This window comes from Ricinus communis, chromosome 1 (genome assembly GCF_019578655.1).
Source record: "Ricinus communis isolate WT05 ecotype wild-type chromosome 1, ASM1957865v1, whole genome shotgun sequence".
Taxonomy (NCBI): Eukaryota; Viridiplantae; Streptophyta; class Magnoliopsida; order Malpighiales; family Euphorbiaceae; genus Ricinus; species Ricinus communis.
In genome coordinates this window covers 36612538-36630590 of record NC_063256.1, presented here as the reverse complement: position 1 = coordinate 36630590, position 18053 = coordinate 36612538, and the positions used below count along the sequence as shown (strand labels likewise).

General features: G+C 36.1%; 2 protein-coding genes across 7 annotated transcripts; both read left to right on the top strand.

The window, feature by feature from the left end:
- Positions 1-294: 294 nt before the first annotated feature.
- LOC8286468 (protein PSY3) lies at positions 295-2762 on the top strand. The gene is made up of 2 exons (XM_002525613.4): positions 295-494; positions 2376-2762. Exons 1-2 carry the CDS (start codon positions 410-412, stop codon positions 2564-2566), a joined length of 276 nt encoding a protein of 91 aa, XP_002525659.1. The 5' UTR covers positions 295-409; the 3' UTR covers positions 2567-2762.
- Positions 2763-13125: 10363 nt separating this feature from the next.
- On the top strand, positions 13126-17562 carry LOC8286467 (internal alternative NAD(P)H-ubiquinone oxidoreductase A1, mitochondrial). Of its 6 annotated transcripts, none has more exons than XR_003079879.2 (11): positions 13129-13760; positions 14025-14238; positions 14330-14490; positions 14670-14735; positions 15125-15288; positions 15819-15933; positions 16188-16367; positions 16459-16623; positions 16718-16862; positions 16958-17017; positions 17322-17562. XR_003079879.2 is itself a non-coding variant. In XM_048377779.1 (9 exons), exons 1-8 carry the CDS (start codon positions 13317-13319, stop codon positions 16609-16611), a joined length of 1497 nt encoding a protein of 498 aa, XP_048233736.1. In that variant the 5' UTR covers positions 13126-13316; the 3' UTR covers positions 16612-16623; positions 16699-16994. The 6 variants fall into 6 exon arrangements, 3 of the variants coding, with proteins under 3 accessions (XP_048233736.1, XP_048233730.1, XP_002525658.2); XR_001535681.3 differs by having other exon boundaries at positions 17178-17562; XR_007216946.1 differs by having other exon boundaries at positions 17097-17562.
- Positions 17563-18053: the final 491 nt, after the last annotated feature.

Sequence of the window (18053 nt, the reverse complement as noted above, 5' to 3'; positions counted from 1 at the left end):
TAATTTATTTGAATCTACTCATATTTCTTTATATATAAAAGTAAGGCACAATCTAGTTGGACTCAACATGGATCATGTAAATTAAGTGACTTAAAACCGTAAAAGAGGCTTGAATTCAACCTCACATTTAAGAAAATAAGGACCCCTTTTTGCTTTGGTTTTTGTATTGGATAAAGGAAGCGCGTTGACCCAGAAACTGGACGGTTGTGAATGCCGTGGATGCTAAGGAAAAAATTGCAGTAAGTACATGGAGAGAGATGTAAATTGTAATGTGCATGGAACGTGGCAGCCACCAATTGCGCAAGTCAACTCTGTGTCTTGCGAAACTTCAGTGCATGCCCCTGTAGTTATAAATATAAATAGGGTTATCCCCCTGCAGTTCCAGTTCCAAGGACTTTAAGAAATATAGATGGATAAGGGCGTTGGGCTGTGTTTCTGTCTCTTGCTCGTCTTTGCTCTGCTGTCTTCTGCTCGTAACCCCATTCCCATCTCAGGTATCTTTTCCTTATTTTTCTTTCTCTTCTTCAAATCTTAATTTTGACAGTGGAAACTGGAAACTTCTGCGCTGATCATAAATCTTTAAGGATTAAGTGTTAGGTGTTAGGTGTTTTGAGTGTTTACAGAGTAGTTAACCTACAGGTACCTTAATTATTGATTCTTAAATTAAAGAGTTATTGAACCTTAACAAATATTCGTACGTATGTATCTTAAGCATAATGTGAAAAATATAGTATATTGCAGTTGGTAATTAATACAAAGTTAGATTTCAGGTTCAGGGAGGGAGAGGGTTTTCTTCAAACAGATTAAAGAATGCTAGTTGTTTTTGTTACTCTTTGTCAAATCAGTCCTGGTCGATGATTACTGTCAAATGCTCAAAATGCAGTTACAAGGTCGTCCGGGCGCTGGGAACACCGCTCTTCTTAATCCATACGCATCGTTTCATGTTCACTACTACAATACCAATATATTTCTGTCCCCATCCATAAACAGGCTTTATAATTTCCTATGTTATCTACATTTGGTTTATGGTGCATCTAATATTAAATAAACTCAATTAATGTAAATACTAGTATATTTAATAAATCAATCCACAATGTTAAAAATATTATTAATTTTGGTAAACACTATGATGAACTAAATTTATTTATATTTCCTGTGTTGAAATAAAAGCATATATTTTTAAGGGGTTACTATCCATATTATACTACTTACCTCCAACATTTAAAAGATATATTTTTTCATTTTTTTATTTTATAATTTAATATTAAAAATCATTTCCGTCATAATTTCTCTTAAACATATTGCTCTTTATAGTTTATTTATTATATTAAAATTTTATTATCTAATTTTTCTGCAAAATCAATTTTAGTGTCTATATAAAAATAATTAATTAGTGTTATTTTATTATTTTAATTTTTAGCATAATTAAATTCTGGTGAAATTTAAATATTTTAAAAGTACTTATATTAATTAAAATATTAAAAATTCATATAATTTAATTTTAAATTATTAAAATAAAATAGATAGTATTATTATTATTAATCTTATTACAATAGTATTGTAATTTTGATAAAAAATTTAAGGATCAAATCATATTTTTTTATCAATTTAAATCCTCAATTATATTGATTTTCAAAACGCAAGAGGATTTTAGTGCAGTAAATAAAATATAGAGAGCAATTTGTATATTACACAAAAAGTCAGGAGGTAAATAGTATAAAACCAAATTTAATTAACGATTCCTTAATGAAATTCTAATAAAAGGGATCTTTAGTATAAAATTATAAAATATAAAAATTAAAAAATATATTTTCTAAATATTAAAGAATAATTAGTATAATATGGAAAAATAGAAGAGATAAATAGTAATTATCTTATTTAAAAAAAAATCTTTCATAAATTTAGTATATGTACTATAAATAATAAAAAAAGTGATATGTAATTAAATGCAAAGGTGTAAGCAGGAATTTCCTTAGGAGAGGATGGGACAGTGGGTTTGGATGTTCCGGGTTTTGCGTTCCAATAAGCGCGTATTAAGGTATCTGACAAGCACTGCCACTGATGATGGTGCGGTGCGTGCAATATGCCAGCTATAGCTTGGCCATATTCGGCGGACTAATATGTACACCCTACCTTCCTTCAGGATTGCCTTTTCCCTTTGACCTCAACTCATTAATCTTTGACTCTTAATTAATTAATAATTAAGTTCCCTACTTAATGACTTAAAAGAAACCTTGTTTTTCTGTTAAGAGACCCCAGCTGCCTGCCTTTGTGTTTGATCATATTCTTTTGTTTTAATTTGTGCATAACAATATTTTTTATGAATCCTAAGACTACCATTCTTTAATTTTAATTAATCTTTGAAATATGAACAGAGAATGGAATAGCATTAGCCAATACTGGAAGATCTTTGAAAGCAATGCTTAACGATTATAGTGAGCCTTCGGCAAATCAAGGGCATGATCCCCGATCAAAAGACGGAAACAATAATGGCGGCGGCGGCGGCAACAGCAGAGGTGGTGGTGGTGGTGGTGGTGGCCATAGTCGGAGAGGCTTACCTCACTGAAAAAATAATTCTCAAGCTATGTTTCTAACTTAATATATATAACGTTAGTAATGTTTGTTTTCTTTTTAATTCTTTGTTTGGAGATTATGGTGGCTAATTCTTGCAATTAACTAATATGTTAAACAAAAATATTAAATGTATCCTCAAAGACTTTATTTTATTATATTATATGAGAGAATATGAAATATTTTATTTTTGATGATTTTCAATATATTATGAACAATACTAAAAATAAATAAATAAATATCTAAAGAGCCTTTACTTCAACTAGTCCACGTGTTCTTCGAATGGATCTTTTTAGTTGTTAAGAGGGTTGTCCAATAATAGTATATAAAGCATATCCAATAAAATTTACAAGTAAACTAGATATAAAAATGACGACTAGAGTTGTTGTTTCTATTATTTTATAATTTAATTTCAAAATTACGATGAATATATAATAAGATTATTTACAACGGAATAGTATATATATAGTTCACAATGAATTTATCTTTATACTAAAAAGTCTAAAACGACATCATTTCATTGTAAATTTAACACCACATCATTTTGATTGACAAAAAATATTTTAAACTTATGTTCAAAAGGCACTCCTTTGATTGACTTAACCATGTGAAGACCTACAAAATGTGTTTACTTCCTTTCAAAATTAATTTATATATTTAAATTCATACACATGTAACTTTATTAATTCTTAGAGTTGATGAATTAGATTAAACTAATTTCAATAAAAAATGGTTAATATTTATATCTAATTAAATTCAAAACTCATTTATTTAATTTTTATATGAATTTTATATTGGAAGTTACTAATACATTAGCTAATATGTGTTGATTACTGTTTGGCCTATAATGATTTTTAATCCAAACCTAGTGCAAAAAGTAATAAAAGCCCAAAATCTTAAATCCATAATAATTAATTAGTTTAGTTAATTGATTGATTAATTAATTAATTAATAATTAAAGGTAACCATTAAATACACACGTACAGAAAGTGGTGGGAGGAGTTGTGCAGTAGTTGTCTCCACTCTCTAAGTAGAAGAAGATAATGGGGGTCTATGGCACAAAAAATGGAAACAGCTCCTCAAGAAAAGTAAAACTTGGGACGCTCTATAAAAAGATGACGCAGAAAGGAAAGAAAAAGCCAACACAAAAAAATTAACAATCTACAACAACTACTATATTGCACAATAAAAATTTCCAGCAAACACATTTCAAAACTTTAGTTTTCCAGCCAATTATTATTATTCAGATATTTTCTTTATATTTATGTTCATTCAGATGTTTATGTAATTCTCTAGAAAATTAAATACCAGTCATTTAACAATTATTTACTGCTATTCTTTAATTATTTATTATAGTATCTTTTAAGAATCTAAGCAAATTGTGGTAAAAGAACTTAGGAATTCACAAGAAATATGATTTAAAAAGTCAATTAAAGCGCATTAATTATAAAGGTTCATGTACCTACACACGTGGCACGCTCAACATCAAATTTTTCTCAAATATAATTTGGCATGCTCGGTAGGACCAGTTCTATGGCACCCAAAACAAGAAGTATTACTGGAAGACGTTGTGGGGTCTTAAGATGCTAGAGTCATTGTTGATGAAGCAGGAGAATAGGATTTCGTTCCTTGAGGAACAAATTGAAAGAAGCATGACGCTTCAAAATGTTCAACTATATGAGGCGTTAGAACCTCCAACAGGAATGCTATTGTTGGGGGGGGGGGGGGGGGGGGGGGGCAGAATAATGTTTTACCTTTAATTAAATTTTTTGATACTAATAACTATATGATTAATATTTTCAGGATGCAAGTAGAGGTTGCTTCGAAATATGTGAAAAAGGCTCACAATAATCTAATAGAGAGCCAAAAGAAAGCAACTGATGATTTGATGTAGCAATTTAACACCATTATGGCGAATATTGTTGGAAGAATTACTTCAACTTTAACTTTGTTAAGTCCTAAGCCACAAAGCCAGGATGTCTTATCACAGGCAATGGGATAAAATGTAGAGCAAGGGGGCAATTTTTCACTAGTTCCTAGGAATGAAATAATGTTATAAGGCTCCAAGCTCCACTAATTCCATATCAAAGATATGTTCCCCCTCACAAGAGAAATGAAGGCTTACCAATAGGAGTTGCGTCTACTAGCAACCGTTATAGTAGCAGGCCCATTTTACTACACATAAAGTACATTAGTATAAGGTACTTGAAGAAATACGTTTTCACCATGTGGAAAATGATGAAAGAAAGAGAAATTAAAGTATGAGGCCAACCTATGGCCATAAAAATGATCTTAAGATAATATTTCCACTACTTTCATTATTTATGTAAGTCCAAATATGGCCATTTTTTCATTGGCATAAAAGAAAAAGAAGAAGCTCCTGATGGCAATATCAATTTATAAATATATAAAATTAGGCTTATGGCGAAAATGGCACCCCATCAAGTGGTTGGTGCAGCCCATTTAGATATGTTTTTCTCTAATGGCAAATTAAGCTAGTAACAATAACAATGTTCCCTTTTTCACTTTTTTGTTTTTTCAATAGCAGCAACTAAGTTTTAGCCTTTTCACCAACTGGATACGTATACATATAAAAGTGAAATTTCTATATAAATCTGATAATATATTATTATAGTTAATAAAAAAATAACACTCATATATATGTGTGTTTGATTTATGAAAGGATGAAACTGCCATGGATTACAAGAACTGAAGTAATGAAATACACGCTTTCTTGCATTGCCATAAACTATTGAAGAGCCGAGAGCTGCTCATCCTATGATTCTCATATTGTAAACTCAAGGCAGAAGAAATCCTCAAGCTAAGATCGTATAGAGGCACCTTTGCCATGAGAGGTCTTTCTGCTCTTTTGGATTCTTATAGCCGAGTTAGTCCTTTTAAATCATAAAAGAACAGATCGTGCAAACAAATAGCTCATAGCCAATGGATCAAGAAGAATAGATAAAGAATTTAGAAAGCCATGAGAAGAAAGAGGAATATTACATTAATAGATGAAAGGAAAAACTTGCCTACTTCCATTACTCTCGACTCCCATTTATATAGAGAAGCCTAAATACAATAAGACAGAAAAGATAAGGTGGGAATCTTATCTTTGACACATGTCTTCCTCAGAAGAAAAGATGAGATTTCCCATTTACAAAAGGAGGAGTCCTATCTAATAATACACTGACATCTCACGTGCATATTAAGACGATAAATCTTAATAATACACTTACATATCACATGCAGAAAAACAAAAAAGAAACACCTAATAAGACGAAAAAGATGAAATTGAGATCTCATCTTTTTCTTACATCTTGAATTATTGAGGGGAAAGATAGTCTTTATGGCCAGCTCACGAACCACTTATTATGGCCAGCTCACGAACCACTATCATCGCCATCATCATCCATAGGTTGAGAATCTTGCATAATGGCATCCTTCTGTTCAGTGGTCAGACTCGGATCATCTAGTGGGGTTGGTAGTATAGGAAAAGTGGAATATTTAATAATGGAGTGTTCAGTCCATAGATGTCCATCAGTAAGTGCATACAGAAACATCTAGTCCTTCCTAAATCATTTCTTAGTTGTAGAGTGTGCTTTAAATCTCTTGTTATTGTTGGAGGGGCAAGATGTAAGGGCATTTCAATTGTTCTCCAATAATGACAGATATTTTGGGTGGCATAAGTGTCTTCTGAGAGCTGAAGGTAAGGCCTGTGAAGAATATAGATGGCATGATATCCTGAAGCCTTGAAGTCATTGTCTGTGAACAATTTATTTTCATGAATAATTTTGAGGAGATCCTTTTTCCATTGGTATGGGGTTTTGAACCAAGTGAGGTATTTCCATGGATATGTCCCTGCATTTGTTTCAATATTGAAGAAGTATAGGAGGTCCATGACTGGTATTTCTATAGCATGATAACAAACTGTGGAAAGGCACCATAGAAACCATAATTCACTTTCAATTTGTGGATAGGTAGGAGAAAGGTGATAAATTAAACACCAAGAGTAATCTGGATAAAAAAAATTGGGTTGGATGGGTAGCGAGAAGGTTTGTTGGATAGTTGCCAAATAATGAAACATCATATTTTTGGCAAAATCGTTGACCTGTTTTGTTGTGAGATTTGTGGGAAGGTCTGGTGGTGAGGGAGGTTGCAGAGGGTTTTTTGAGGACGAAGAGGCCATGAAGATTATGGGAAGATTAACTGTTGAGGTGAAGAGGAAAATAGATTGGTGTTTTGGTTGTGGTTTTGACAGTCTGGATAAGAAATCCGGGATGAGATTTCTCGTTCCTTTTATATGCTGAACTTCAAAATCATATCTGCTGAATCATGATTTTAACCTCAATAATTGAGGTTCTGGTAAGGTCTTTTGGTTGGACTCAAAGATTTTTGAAAATGAAGAATTATCCATCCGAACCAAGAAGTGTTGACCAATCAGGAAAAATTCAAACTTGTTTATCCTGTATTTGACTGCCAAGATCTCTTTGTATGTTGAATGGTAATGCTTTTCTGATGGAGAAAATTGTCCTGATGCATAACCACACAAATGTTCCTTGTTATTAAGGTTTTCAAGAAGAATGGCCCCCCAGGCATGATCGGATGCGTAATGTCACGACCCCACCCGTGGGCCCGTGACCGGCACTAGGGAATGGGTAGGCTTAAGGCCACCGAAACCCGTAGTAAGCCTAACACTCACTGATTTAAACAAACCTCATCTCAAATTAATATTATTAAAGCCACAAATTATCTTAAATGCTACATTTTACATAATTACTTCGGTCTGCCAGGAAAACTAGGCGAGACCTGAAACTCAGAAAATTTACAACTGATACATTTACTATTACTACTGCGGAGAATCTAAGATTTACCAATTTACATACCAAATCAAATACATCACCCGATGATGAAGGAGTCTAAGCATCAATAAGAGTCATGGAGAACTAATACAACCAAAAAAATGGAGACTACCTTTAGAGTGAGTTAAAATCATATATCTAAAACAGTTTCAAATATCTCAATGTCACCTTAATTAATTTTAAAATAATTAATAAATCACGCGAACCATACGTGTCATGTTAAAACATATGTGTCATGCCATGCTTAAACAAAATTTATTCCACATGCAACGGGACGGAGTACTTCAGTAGAACTCTAATCCCAACTCTAAAATCTCGATTATTTCAACACTTATGTCTCAACTAACCTCAACTCTAACATCTCAAACCTCTCATTCCAACAGGACTGGCGCCCAGAGAGCAAAGCTCGACCAGGGACCTTACATCCAGTCCGATCACTTAACTCTCAGCCTTAGCCTTTTGGCTCTCTTATCCAATAAGACTGGCGCCCCGAGAGCAATGCTCACCGTGGGCCTTACCCACCGGTCACTTAAGTATCCAAATAAGAAATCTAGTAGCCATTCGGCTCTCTTAATCCAATAAGATCGGCGCCCCCGAGAGCAATGCTCGACCGTGGACCTTACCCACCGTCACTTAAATATCCAAATAAGCTTGCCCCGAGAGCAATGCTCACCGTGGACCTTTACTCCCAAGAACTACACTCTACTAAGCCCAGAGAGAGTGCTCGACCAGGCAGTCCTAATCTTTCTTTCTTAAATTTTTTTACCTCTTTACCCTTTTCCTATCTCTCTCGGATTATACTGGGACACTCATCCAACTCCTATGTTCTACCGTCCCATCCCGAAAGTCATCATGCAATATTAAAATTGATAATAAAGGAAAAACATATTTAAATAGTAATTAAAAGCATCATGCAAATGATAATAATAATAATTGAATGAAAATTGAAATTGCAAATAAATATTCACAGAGCAAATCAAATTTTATGCATGACACGTGCGTAAACGATATATGACTTTAACTCACGTAGTTTGGCGACCTCCTAGCTCGCCCGGCCTCAAGAGGAGCGAGCCGAACGAACCGACAATCTAGTCACGGAAAATAATTTATCAAAATGCTGAAACAATCGATCATTAATCCTAGGTCTAGACTCCTAGGACTGACTGTCTAAGAATCTCGACTCGGGAGAATTCTACCGAAAATCCGGCAGAACCTCCCCTACAACACGAACATTACCCCCCGTAAAGACGGGTCCAGGACCTGCCAGAAAAACACTCCAAATATCCAACAATTAAAACAACGGGAGTCGGGTCCCCAAACTTCACTATTTCCCGACTCCGCCACACAGCACAAAACACAAGGCAGGCAACTGACAGACAATTATTTTTGACTCACAATATCATCAAATACACAATATAATCCAATAGACACAATTAAACCAAGAATTTCTAAAAATAACGGCTAAAGAAAAATTACCGAGACGCTCGGTCGACTCGCCTCCAGCCGCCGGAGTCCGATCGACGATCCGAACACACCATCGGACTCACAACGACGCGCTGATGATGATCCTCGCTTCCGATCTTCCGATCTGACACCCGATCATCCGGAGAGATTTGCGGACGATCTCGACCGCCGATTTGTAAACGAAGCCCGATCGCCACGAAACCAAAGGCCATCGCGAAGCTTGAGGAGGAGAGTCGGGATATGTCCTCCGATCATCCCTCCTCCCACGGATCTCGCCGGAAAAGCCCAAAACGCCACCGCCACCATTTTCTCTCTCCACCGTGAATCTCCGATTCCGGCCACCACTGCCGACACCGGCCGCCAAAACAAAGCCGAGGGCCGAGAGGAGTCGATCGGCACTAAGATCGGCCGACCACCGACGCCGAAACGCCAGACGGCCAAGAAAGAAGCTTCGCCATCTTCCTCCTCACATTGCCACGCTGGCCGACGCCTCGCACCAAGATACTCCGGCCGGCCCGACGACGCACGCCACCGCAGCTCTCCTTCTTCTTCTACTTCTCTCTCTTCCTTCCCCGACTTCCATTCCTTTCAATATCGACATTAGGCCCCCAAACTTTTTCTTACTACAATTTGGTCCCTCAACTTTCTTAATTACTTACAATTTCATTCTGCATAATTCTAATTTCACCCCCAAACTTCTTTTTAGCCTTTCAATTAAGCCCTTAACTATTTAATTTGGACCAAATCCGAATTATTGAAAATACACAATTACAAAAATACCCCTGACCGACATATTTATTTACAAAAATACCAAGCTCACAAATTTTCATTAAAACCCCATAAAAATAACATTATACTTTCAATCCTTATTCCAAAATAAATTTCCAATTTAGTCCTAACACACAATTAAATTAAATAATCAATTTCCATCTCAAAATTTAATACTACTAATCAATTATAATACCAATTTTCCCAAAATTCTTTTATAAAAACATCCTTTATAATTTCTTCCAAAATTTTTCAATATATAATTTTACTTATATAAATATGCATTTGGGAAAATTTTGAATAGCCAAAATATAATCATTTCAAATTAAACCCAATAATAATGAAGCTAAAATTAACTTAAATAAAAACTCATTATTAAATATATAAAAATTCCAGGTGTTACACGTAAGTCTGTCGGATAAGATTTCCTGTAGATGGAATGGTGAGGGTGGAGGATTGTGAGCCAATTCTTTTAGTCTCTAGACAGCTGTAGTCTATTCTGTTCCCTAAAGGGGAGGGTCCTTTTTGAGCATTTTGGAAAGATGACATGTGTAACTGGATAGGTGTGGTATGACTTCCCTGACATAGTTGAGTATCCCAAGGAATTGTTGTATTTATTTTACAGAGAGATTCTTATCTGGAAAGTAATCAAGCTCTTTTATCAAGTGTGGACCATACGTGTATTGGCCATCTTTGAAATGCATGCCAAGAAACTCTATCTCTTGTTGGCCAATAATACTCTTTTTCTCCGACAACATGATTCCATACTTTTGCATGATAGCAAGGAATTATTTCAGGAGCTGATGATGTTCCTCAGCTGTCTCCGAGAATAGGAGAATGTCATCAATGTAGATAAGGGAGGAGTAAATGATAGGCCCAAAGATTTCTATCATTATTTTTTGAAACTGAGAAGGAGCTGTTTTGAGCCCAAAAGGCATGACTGTCCATTGATATTGGGCGTTTGGGATACAAAAGGTTGTTTTGTATCTTTTTGAGGGATAGATACCCAATTACCAAAATCCAGCCTTGAGGTCAAATTTTGAATAGAACTGGGCATTTTGAATGTGGACTTTTAGGTTCGAAATTCGAGGGCGAGGAAATTTGTTGTCTTGTAAAAAATGATTCAGAGGCTTGTAATCAATAACAAGTCTCTTTTTTCCCCTTAACTTTTTAGATCTATTTTCCACATAAAAGGCTTGACAGGCCCATTGTGAGGTTGTGGGCTCAATGAGGCCTTGTGCTAGCAACATATCGATTACGCACTGGAGGTTGGTAAGAACTGAGGGACAATGCCCCCTAACCTAAGTAGGCCTACCAGCGAAACAACTGGTACTTGATCGATTTTTATAAAAATAAGGGCCTGAGCCTTTGATGAGCAAGAAGCCAAGGCAACTCCTAAAAAAATTATACTATCTAAAACTTTTGACGTGACATCTGATCCTTACTCCCTTTGTAGCAGAGTCAAGCATTCCGATCTGGCAAGGGCTAGATCTGTATGAGACATTCCTAGATGGGTGGCATTTGTTGGGTTAATATCTTCATTGAGCTTGAAAGGGAGGCTGATATAGAACTGGGGATTTTTCCACAAGGGAAGAGGGTGTTGGAAATGTGAATGAGATTCTGGACAAAAAGGAAGGAATTTTTCTTTGTATTGTAGGAATGGTGGTTCTGTATCTGCTATAGTGAACAGATTAGAGGTATCTATGTATGGGCGAAATTGCCTCTTTAACTTTATTCCATTGGGAAGAATTTGAAGCCTTTGAGCTTTTTGATAAACATCAAACCCTATTAAGAGGTCTTTGTTTGGGAGATATGAGCCAATGATGTGCGTCCATACCACGCAATCAGGAAAAAACTGTATCTTGATTTTTTGCCTTGTGATTAGAGTAGTCTTGAAAGTTTGACCATTTGCTGCTCTGAAAAACTGAATATGGGATTTCCAGTATTCAGATGGGAGGACTTCGGAATTCATCATGCTTCTTTGAGCTCCAATGTCAAAGAAAGCTATAACTGGAACATGTTTTGCATACTTTGAAGGCAAGACTTGTATAGGAACATAAGAAACTGGAGGAATTTTAGTAGCAAGCTGAGATAACTCAGGAACTGGATATGGAGAGAAAGGGTACTGCATCACATTTGTCAGAATGTCTTTCTCTTTTGTTGAGGGAAGACTAATCATTAGAATTGGAATCTCACTATCATCAGAATCTGAAGAGGACTCTTCTGAAGATTTAGTAGAGTCGGAATATTCTGCTTCTAATCCAAAGAGACTTTCTGGAGTAAGATCGTCTTATTCTGATAAGAGAGACTCTATATCTTCTTCGAATGAAACTGGTAGCGATATAGACATGCTGACTTGCTGTATCATCCTTGCTGACTTGCTGTATCATCCTTGCTGATTTTTCCAAATTTTGAGGGCAATTCTTAGCATAATGCCCTTTCTTTCGGTAGATGTAGCATCTGTCTGATTTGTGGCCTTGATTCCTCTTTTTCCGGAAGCATCTGAATCCTTTTGAATGTGGCCTTTTTCCTCTGAATTCTTTGCTTCTGCTGCGTGGGTATCTTTGATGTCCGATTTTCTTCTTGTGACTGGAGCAAACGCAATTAGAAGCCTTGCATTTAATCTTGAGGTGACTTTTGTTACAGGCCTTTTGAACAATCAAATCTCGCTGAGACAATCTTCTGAACAATTCTTGCTAGTCACATAATCTCTTGATAGAGGAGAGAGTGAACTGCCAGATTTCTCCAAGAGTAATGGAGGTGACTGGTTTCTTTGTTGCGGCGATCATGTTGTTGACTTCTGGTTGTATCTCATATGGTAATGAGGTAATGAAAGTATATTTCAATATATCATCACCGTCGTGCCCTCCAACGACGTAATATAACTTGGACATGACAGAATAGTGTCTTTTCCAGATCCTTGATCTTCAACGAACAACATTTTCGATCAAAGTATTTCTGTTTTTGTTGTCGTATAATGAGATCATAACTTCCAAGGAACTGATTATGGAGAACTGTGACCGCAGCTGATGGGGTTGGTAGAGTCATAAATTGGAGCCTGGTATACTCAGGCTGTGACTGGAACCAATCTCTTAAAATCCCTGTGAATCTCATAATAAATTCAGCAAGAACCTTTTTAAGTGTGGCACTATCAAAAGTCATTTGGAGATCAATCCATACCAAAAATTCAGAAAACTTACATTATGCGTGCATGATGTAGTAAAGTTATAATAATAATAATAATAATAATAATAATAAATTCTTGCAACATGGCTGCTACCTATGACAATTAAATGTATTGGATTAGAATTGAGAATTGAGATGATACTGCTCAAACTAAGTTTAGATATAAATAAAAAAGAAGAAGAAGTGTTGGTTAATAGATAAAAGAAAAAATCTCGGAAAAGTATGAATCAGAATGGTGAATTATATGTACTTTTACGTGCTGGAGATGAGAAGCCAGAAAGGATAAAAGTATCAGTGTCCACCGAGTGCCACGTTGAATTAAACGCTGACTCATAAATCACATTCACTCACTGACTGCTGCTACGACTGTCTATCTATGGCTATGGCTATGATGCTGCACTAGTCTCCTCCTCCTCCTCCTTGAGTAGTTTAGATAGCACAATTTGGATTCTTCCATTACAATCAATCATGTCTTGGTTTACTAACCTAATCCGAATCTCCACTGTCAAATCAGCGTCTTCTTCCACCAAATCACTGCCACCTCTAATTACAAATCCCAATTTTCTCATCTCCTCCCTCTTCCATTTCTCCACCCACGCCCACCCTCCGCCGCAGTATGCAGGGCTTCCGCCCACCAAGCCCGGCGAGAAGCCTAGGCTCGTCGTTTTGGGGTCTGGATGGGCTGGCTGCCGTCTGATGAAGGGCATAGACACCAAGTTGTACGATGTGGTTTGCGTTTCGCCCAGGAATCACATGGTATTCACTCCTTTACTGGCTTCTACTTGCGTCGGAACCCTTGAGTTCAGGTCTGTAGCCGAGCCCATCGCCCGCATCCAGCCTGCCATCTCCAAGGAGCCCGGTTCCTATTTCTTTCTCGCCAATTCCACTGCTATTGATACTCATAGCCATTTGGTATTCTATTCTTCTTTTTTCTTTAAAGAAACATTATTTCAATTGGGATTTTTTTTAGTTAACTTTCTTTCTCAATTTGGATTTGGATTTGTTAGGCTTCCGAAAGCTTCATCTGTATCTTTCCTTTTTTCTTTCTGCAACAGAATTCTCTTCTTTTCAATCAGCAAAATGCCAAAATGCAATATGCATCACTTGTTTTCCGAAACTATATGATACCTTAAGTACCTCAATGGATTCTCATAAGAAATTTGTACTTGTTTGAAGGTGCATTGCGAGACTGCTACTGATGGATCAAGTACCATGGATCCATGGAAATTTGATATCTCCTATGATAAGTTGGTAATAGCATTGGGAGCAGAAGCTTCCACATTTGGAATACATGGTGTCAAAGAGCATGCCATCTTTCTTCGGGAAGTTCACCATGCTCAAGAAATTCGGCGAAAGCTGCTTCTAAACTTGATGCTTTCTGATGTCCCTGGTATGCAACTTCCTGCCTCTTTCTTTTCTATTCTTTCTTTAACACATTTATGCTATATGTGCTTTCCCTAATACTTTACTCTCGAACGCAGGTATTTCAGAAGAAGAGAAGAGCAGATTGTTACACTGTGTTGTTGTAGGAGGTGGTCCCACTGGAGTTGAATTCAGTGGTGAACTTAGTGATTTTATCACGAGAGATGTTCGTCAAAGATATGCCCATGTTAAGGATTATATTCATGTTACATTGATCGAGGTTTGCTCATTAATATTTTTCTTTATGATATATTATGCATTGATGCGCTATCTTTGCTAGTAGAAAATATTTTGTGATAGCTTCCAAGATATGATTAGGATTTTACTTTTCCTAAGTTCCTCTTTCAGAGTTTTCAATGCTGTATCACTGAATCAGCTATATTGTTATCTTATTCACAGGCAAATGAGATATTATCTTCCTTTGATGATCGCCTTCGTCACTATGCTACTAAACAGTTGACAAAGGTTAGAAATGCTTAATTGACACAAAGTTTGCCTATTCCTTTATGAGTAATATAGCTTGTTTAGTTGCGTAAGACAGACTATTCACAAATTCAATGTTTACTTTAAGTAATATCTTTAAGTAAGAAGATCATAATTCTAGTTATGTGAAAGGATTCGGAAGCTTCTGCTGAAATATATAAGGTACCTTTGGATTTTTCCTTTTTGATTAAGTAACAAGTAAATCTGCAATAATATAAGAACCATCCTTTGCAAACCTGGATTATACACTTTCTCCTCTATTAATGCTATATTGGGTAGACAGATCGACATACATCTCAATAATTTGATTGTTGGAAGTTACTTGGCATTTCTCATTGTTAAGGAATTTTCTTGTTCCCTTGTTCCTTCAGTCAGGAGTTCAACTTGTCCGTGGGATTGTCAAAGATGTTAAACCTCAGAAGCTAGTTCTTAGTGATGGCTCAGAGGTTCCATATGGTCTCTTGGTCTGGTCAACAGGCGTTGGCCCCTCACATCTTGTAAAATCACTGGACCTCCCAAAATCTCCAGGTGGAAGGTAAGTTGTATATTCCTAGTGTCATGTTAAATACCATTCTTTTAAAAGTTTTATTTCATCCCTACTATCTAAAGTTTCTATCTATTGTGAACTTTATGCATGATGGTAAAATCTCCTAATAATTGAAAATACTTTCTTGAATACTTGCATTGAAAGTCTTAGAAAGTGCTGTAATTTCTAATTTCTTGTTATGTGGTTTTCACAAAATGAAAAAAATGAGGTAATACTGTCCGTCTAATTGAAAGTTTTCTTAAGAATTAATATTTTTAAATCGTAGGGTTTCCAGAATTTACACTCTAGTTAGGTAGACTTTTCATTCAAGGTTTATCCTATGGCTCATTCCTTGCCTGGTATGCAATTATCCTCTCTGATTTTGTCTTCCTTTCAAATGTACTTCTGTCCTGCATCAAACAATTGATGTTCTTCTTGGTCAGTTCACAATCTTGTTTCTCTTTCTGTTTACATAGCCAGTGTCTAAACTTCACATAAGTTTGGCCAGCATTTAATTATCTAATATTACCATGATACAGGATTGGTATTGATGAGTGGCTTAGAGTCCCTTCTGTGCCAGATGTGTTTGCTATTGGTGACTGCAGTGGATTTCTTGAAAGTACTGGTAAATCAGTTCTTCCAGCTTTAGCTCAGGTGAGCTATGATCGATATAAGCTTTTCAGATCCCGTTTGATTAAAAAATTTCTGTTAAAATTTGAAAATCTCTAAATTGGGTAATATTGTTGTCTCGTTTTATTTGCCTTTTCATAGAATACAAATGTCATATATCTTCTTTTGTTTCTAATACACTTGTCTCTTGCCCGACTTATGTCATGCCAATTTCCTTTCATTTCTGAAATCTTTGTGCTGGTTTTTTGGCATGTCTCCTTTGAAATTCTCTGGAACAGGTTGCAGAGCGGCAAGGAAAATATCTTGCTGGTCTCTTGAACAAAATTGCTAGAGCTGGTGGAGGGCAGGCAAACAGTTGTGTAGACATAGAATTGGGAGATCCATTTGTTTACAGACATCTGGGAAGCATGGCAACTATCGGCAGATACAAAGCCCTTGTTGATCTTAGGCAGAGTAAAGTGAGTACTGAGTACCCATTCACTTCCTGGCCTTTTGGCTTGAGCTATAAAGATAAAATTAGGCAACTCACTTAAGGAGCATTTTCTACAGGAGGCCAAAGGGATTTCTTTGGCAGGATTTGTCAGTTGGTTTGTCTGGCGCTCTGCATATCTAACTCGTGTAATAAGCTGGAGGAACAGATTCTATGTTGCTATTAACTGGGCCACAACTCTTGTGTTTGGTCGTGATATAAGCAAAATATAGATCTAAATAGAGGTACGTCATTTTAATATTTGGGGGCTAATTTTTTCTTTATTTTTCATCTCTTAATGGTCGGATACCAGGCTGCAGGCATGTAATTTGTTTGCAGGTGACAGTGCTCGTGTAACATTTGATTGCCATTGGTTTGTGAAGATACTGAATAAGTAAAGGCTTCCTCAGTCAGTAAAGGATGTTTCTTGGTGCAAATTGATATAGCTTTTGTAATTCCGTACATAATGGCCAGCCATTTGTTTGTAAGATCTTTTCAGTCTGTCTAGTTATGATCTTATATCAGATTAATAGGTTTTGCCCCCTTCAACGCAAAATTGACTAAATTTACTGTTGTCAGCTACTACGCCACGCATCTATTCAGGAGCTTTGAAGCATGTGATCAAGTTATCAATAGAAGGTGATAAAAATGTTAATGTTTTATTTGCTTGCTTGATCATAATTGGTTTAGTTTTTTAATTTAGTACTTATGACCACAGCCAAGCAAATCAGGAGTCTAGTTCTTTGCAAGCTATGTTGATCGCTGTGTTTTTTTTTTTTTTTTAAATATTGATTTCTAGGATGAGGCAGAAGTTCGTCAGAAGCTAGCACTAGAACTTCAACTTTATACAGGAATCAAGCCCTTATTATATTGTCGGTGCCGTAGTGGGTACTAGGATGCATGCTGTTTTTACTCTCTGACTAAAAAATAGAAAATAAAACAGAATTCAGATATTGGAGCTGTCGGCTATGTCATGCTGTTGCAGTGGTCAGTGGTGGCTTCTCAATCTAAAGCCATGCAAGAACGCGACTCTTAATCACTCTTGTCGAATTACAATTGATCAGGCTACAGCTAGCAATCATCATCCCAGGGAGGCCCTGCTGCTTAAATCTTGTTCTTGCTAGTCTTCATTGAAAGACACTATATGAAATAAAAAGTTGGAAATTCAGAGTTCTAGAAAGCCATATAATCTGAAAGCAATAGGATTAGCTGCTGCATTATGCCTGAAACTCGTTGAAGTCGTGAACTTAGATGATATGCAAATTCCAGTTTACATCCATGAAAAGTGCAATGCCTCTGATCATTCAACTGATGTTTTGAAAGCGACCTAAACAACCCCTGTTTCAGGCCTCCAGGCTACATCTGCATATCAGCAATTGTGGAATGAGCCAGCCTTTTTGCCAACAAGGTCTTTTTTCAACCCGATCTCTCTCCAAGGAAATCTTCTCTCCCTCAGTCGTGGAGAAAACCTGCAAACGTATTGATACTAATTATTATTTCAACAAAATATAAATTAGGTTTGAACTTATCGATAATCAGAAAGTAGTGGATTTTGAACAATGCAATGTGTTGCAATTTAAATAAAATTGAGATATGCGTTTATCATTCATTCGGCTAAAGTTGTTTTATTTTAATAATATTTGTGTTTCGTCTACAAATAACTGAATTTTTCAAA

Excerpts from the sequence above, each read along its gene's own strand:
- LOC8286467 (XM_002525612.4), top strand. The coding sequence starts at position 13,317 with ATGTCTTGGTTTACTAACCTAATCCGAATCTCCACTGTCAAATCAGCG. Across the intron at positions 15,289-15,818 it reads CCAAAATCTCCAGGTGGAAG|GATTGGTATTGATGAGTGGC; the intron begins GTAAGTTGTATA and ends ACCATGATACAG. Across the intron at positions 16,368-16,458 it reads TTGATCTTAGGCAGAGTAAA|GAGGCCAAAGGGATTTCTTT; the intron begins GTGAGTACTGAG and ends CATTTTCTACAG.
- LOC8286468 (XM_002525613.4), top strand. The coding sequence starts at position 410 with ATGGATAAGGGCGTTGGGCTGTGTTTCTGTCTCTTGCTCGTCTTTGCT. Across the intron at positions 495-2,375 it reads TAACCCCATTCCCATCTCAG|AGAATGGAATAGCATTAGCC; the intron begins GTATCTTTTCCT and ends AAATATGAACAG.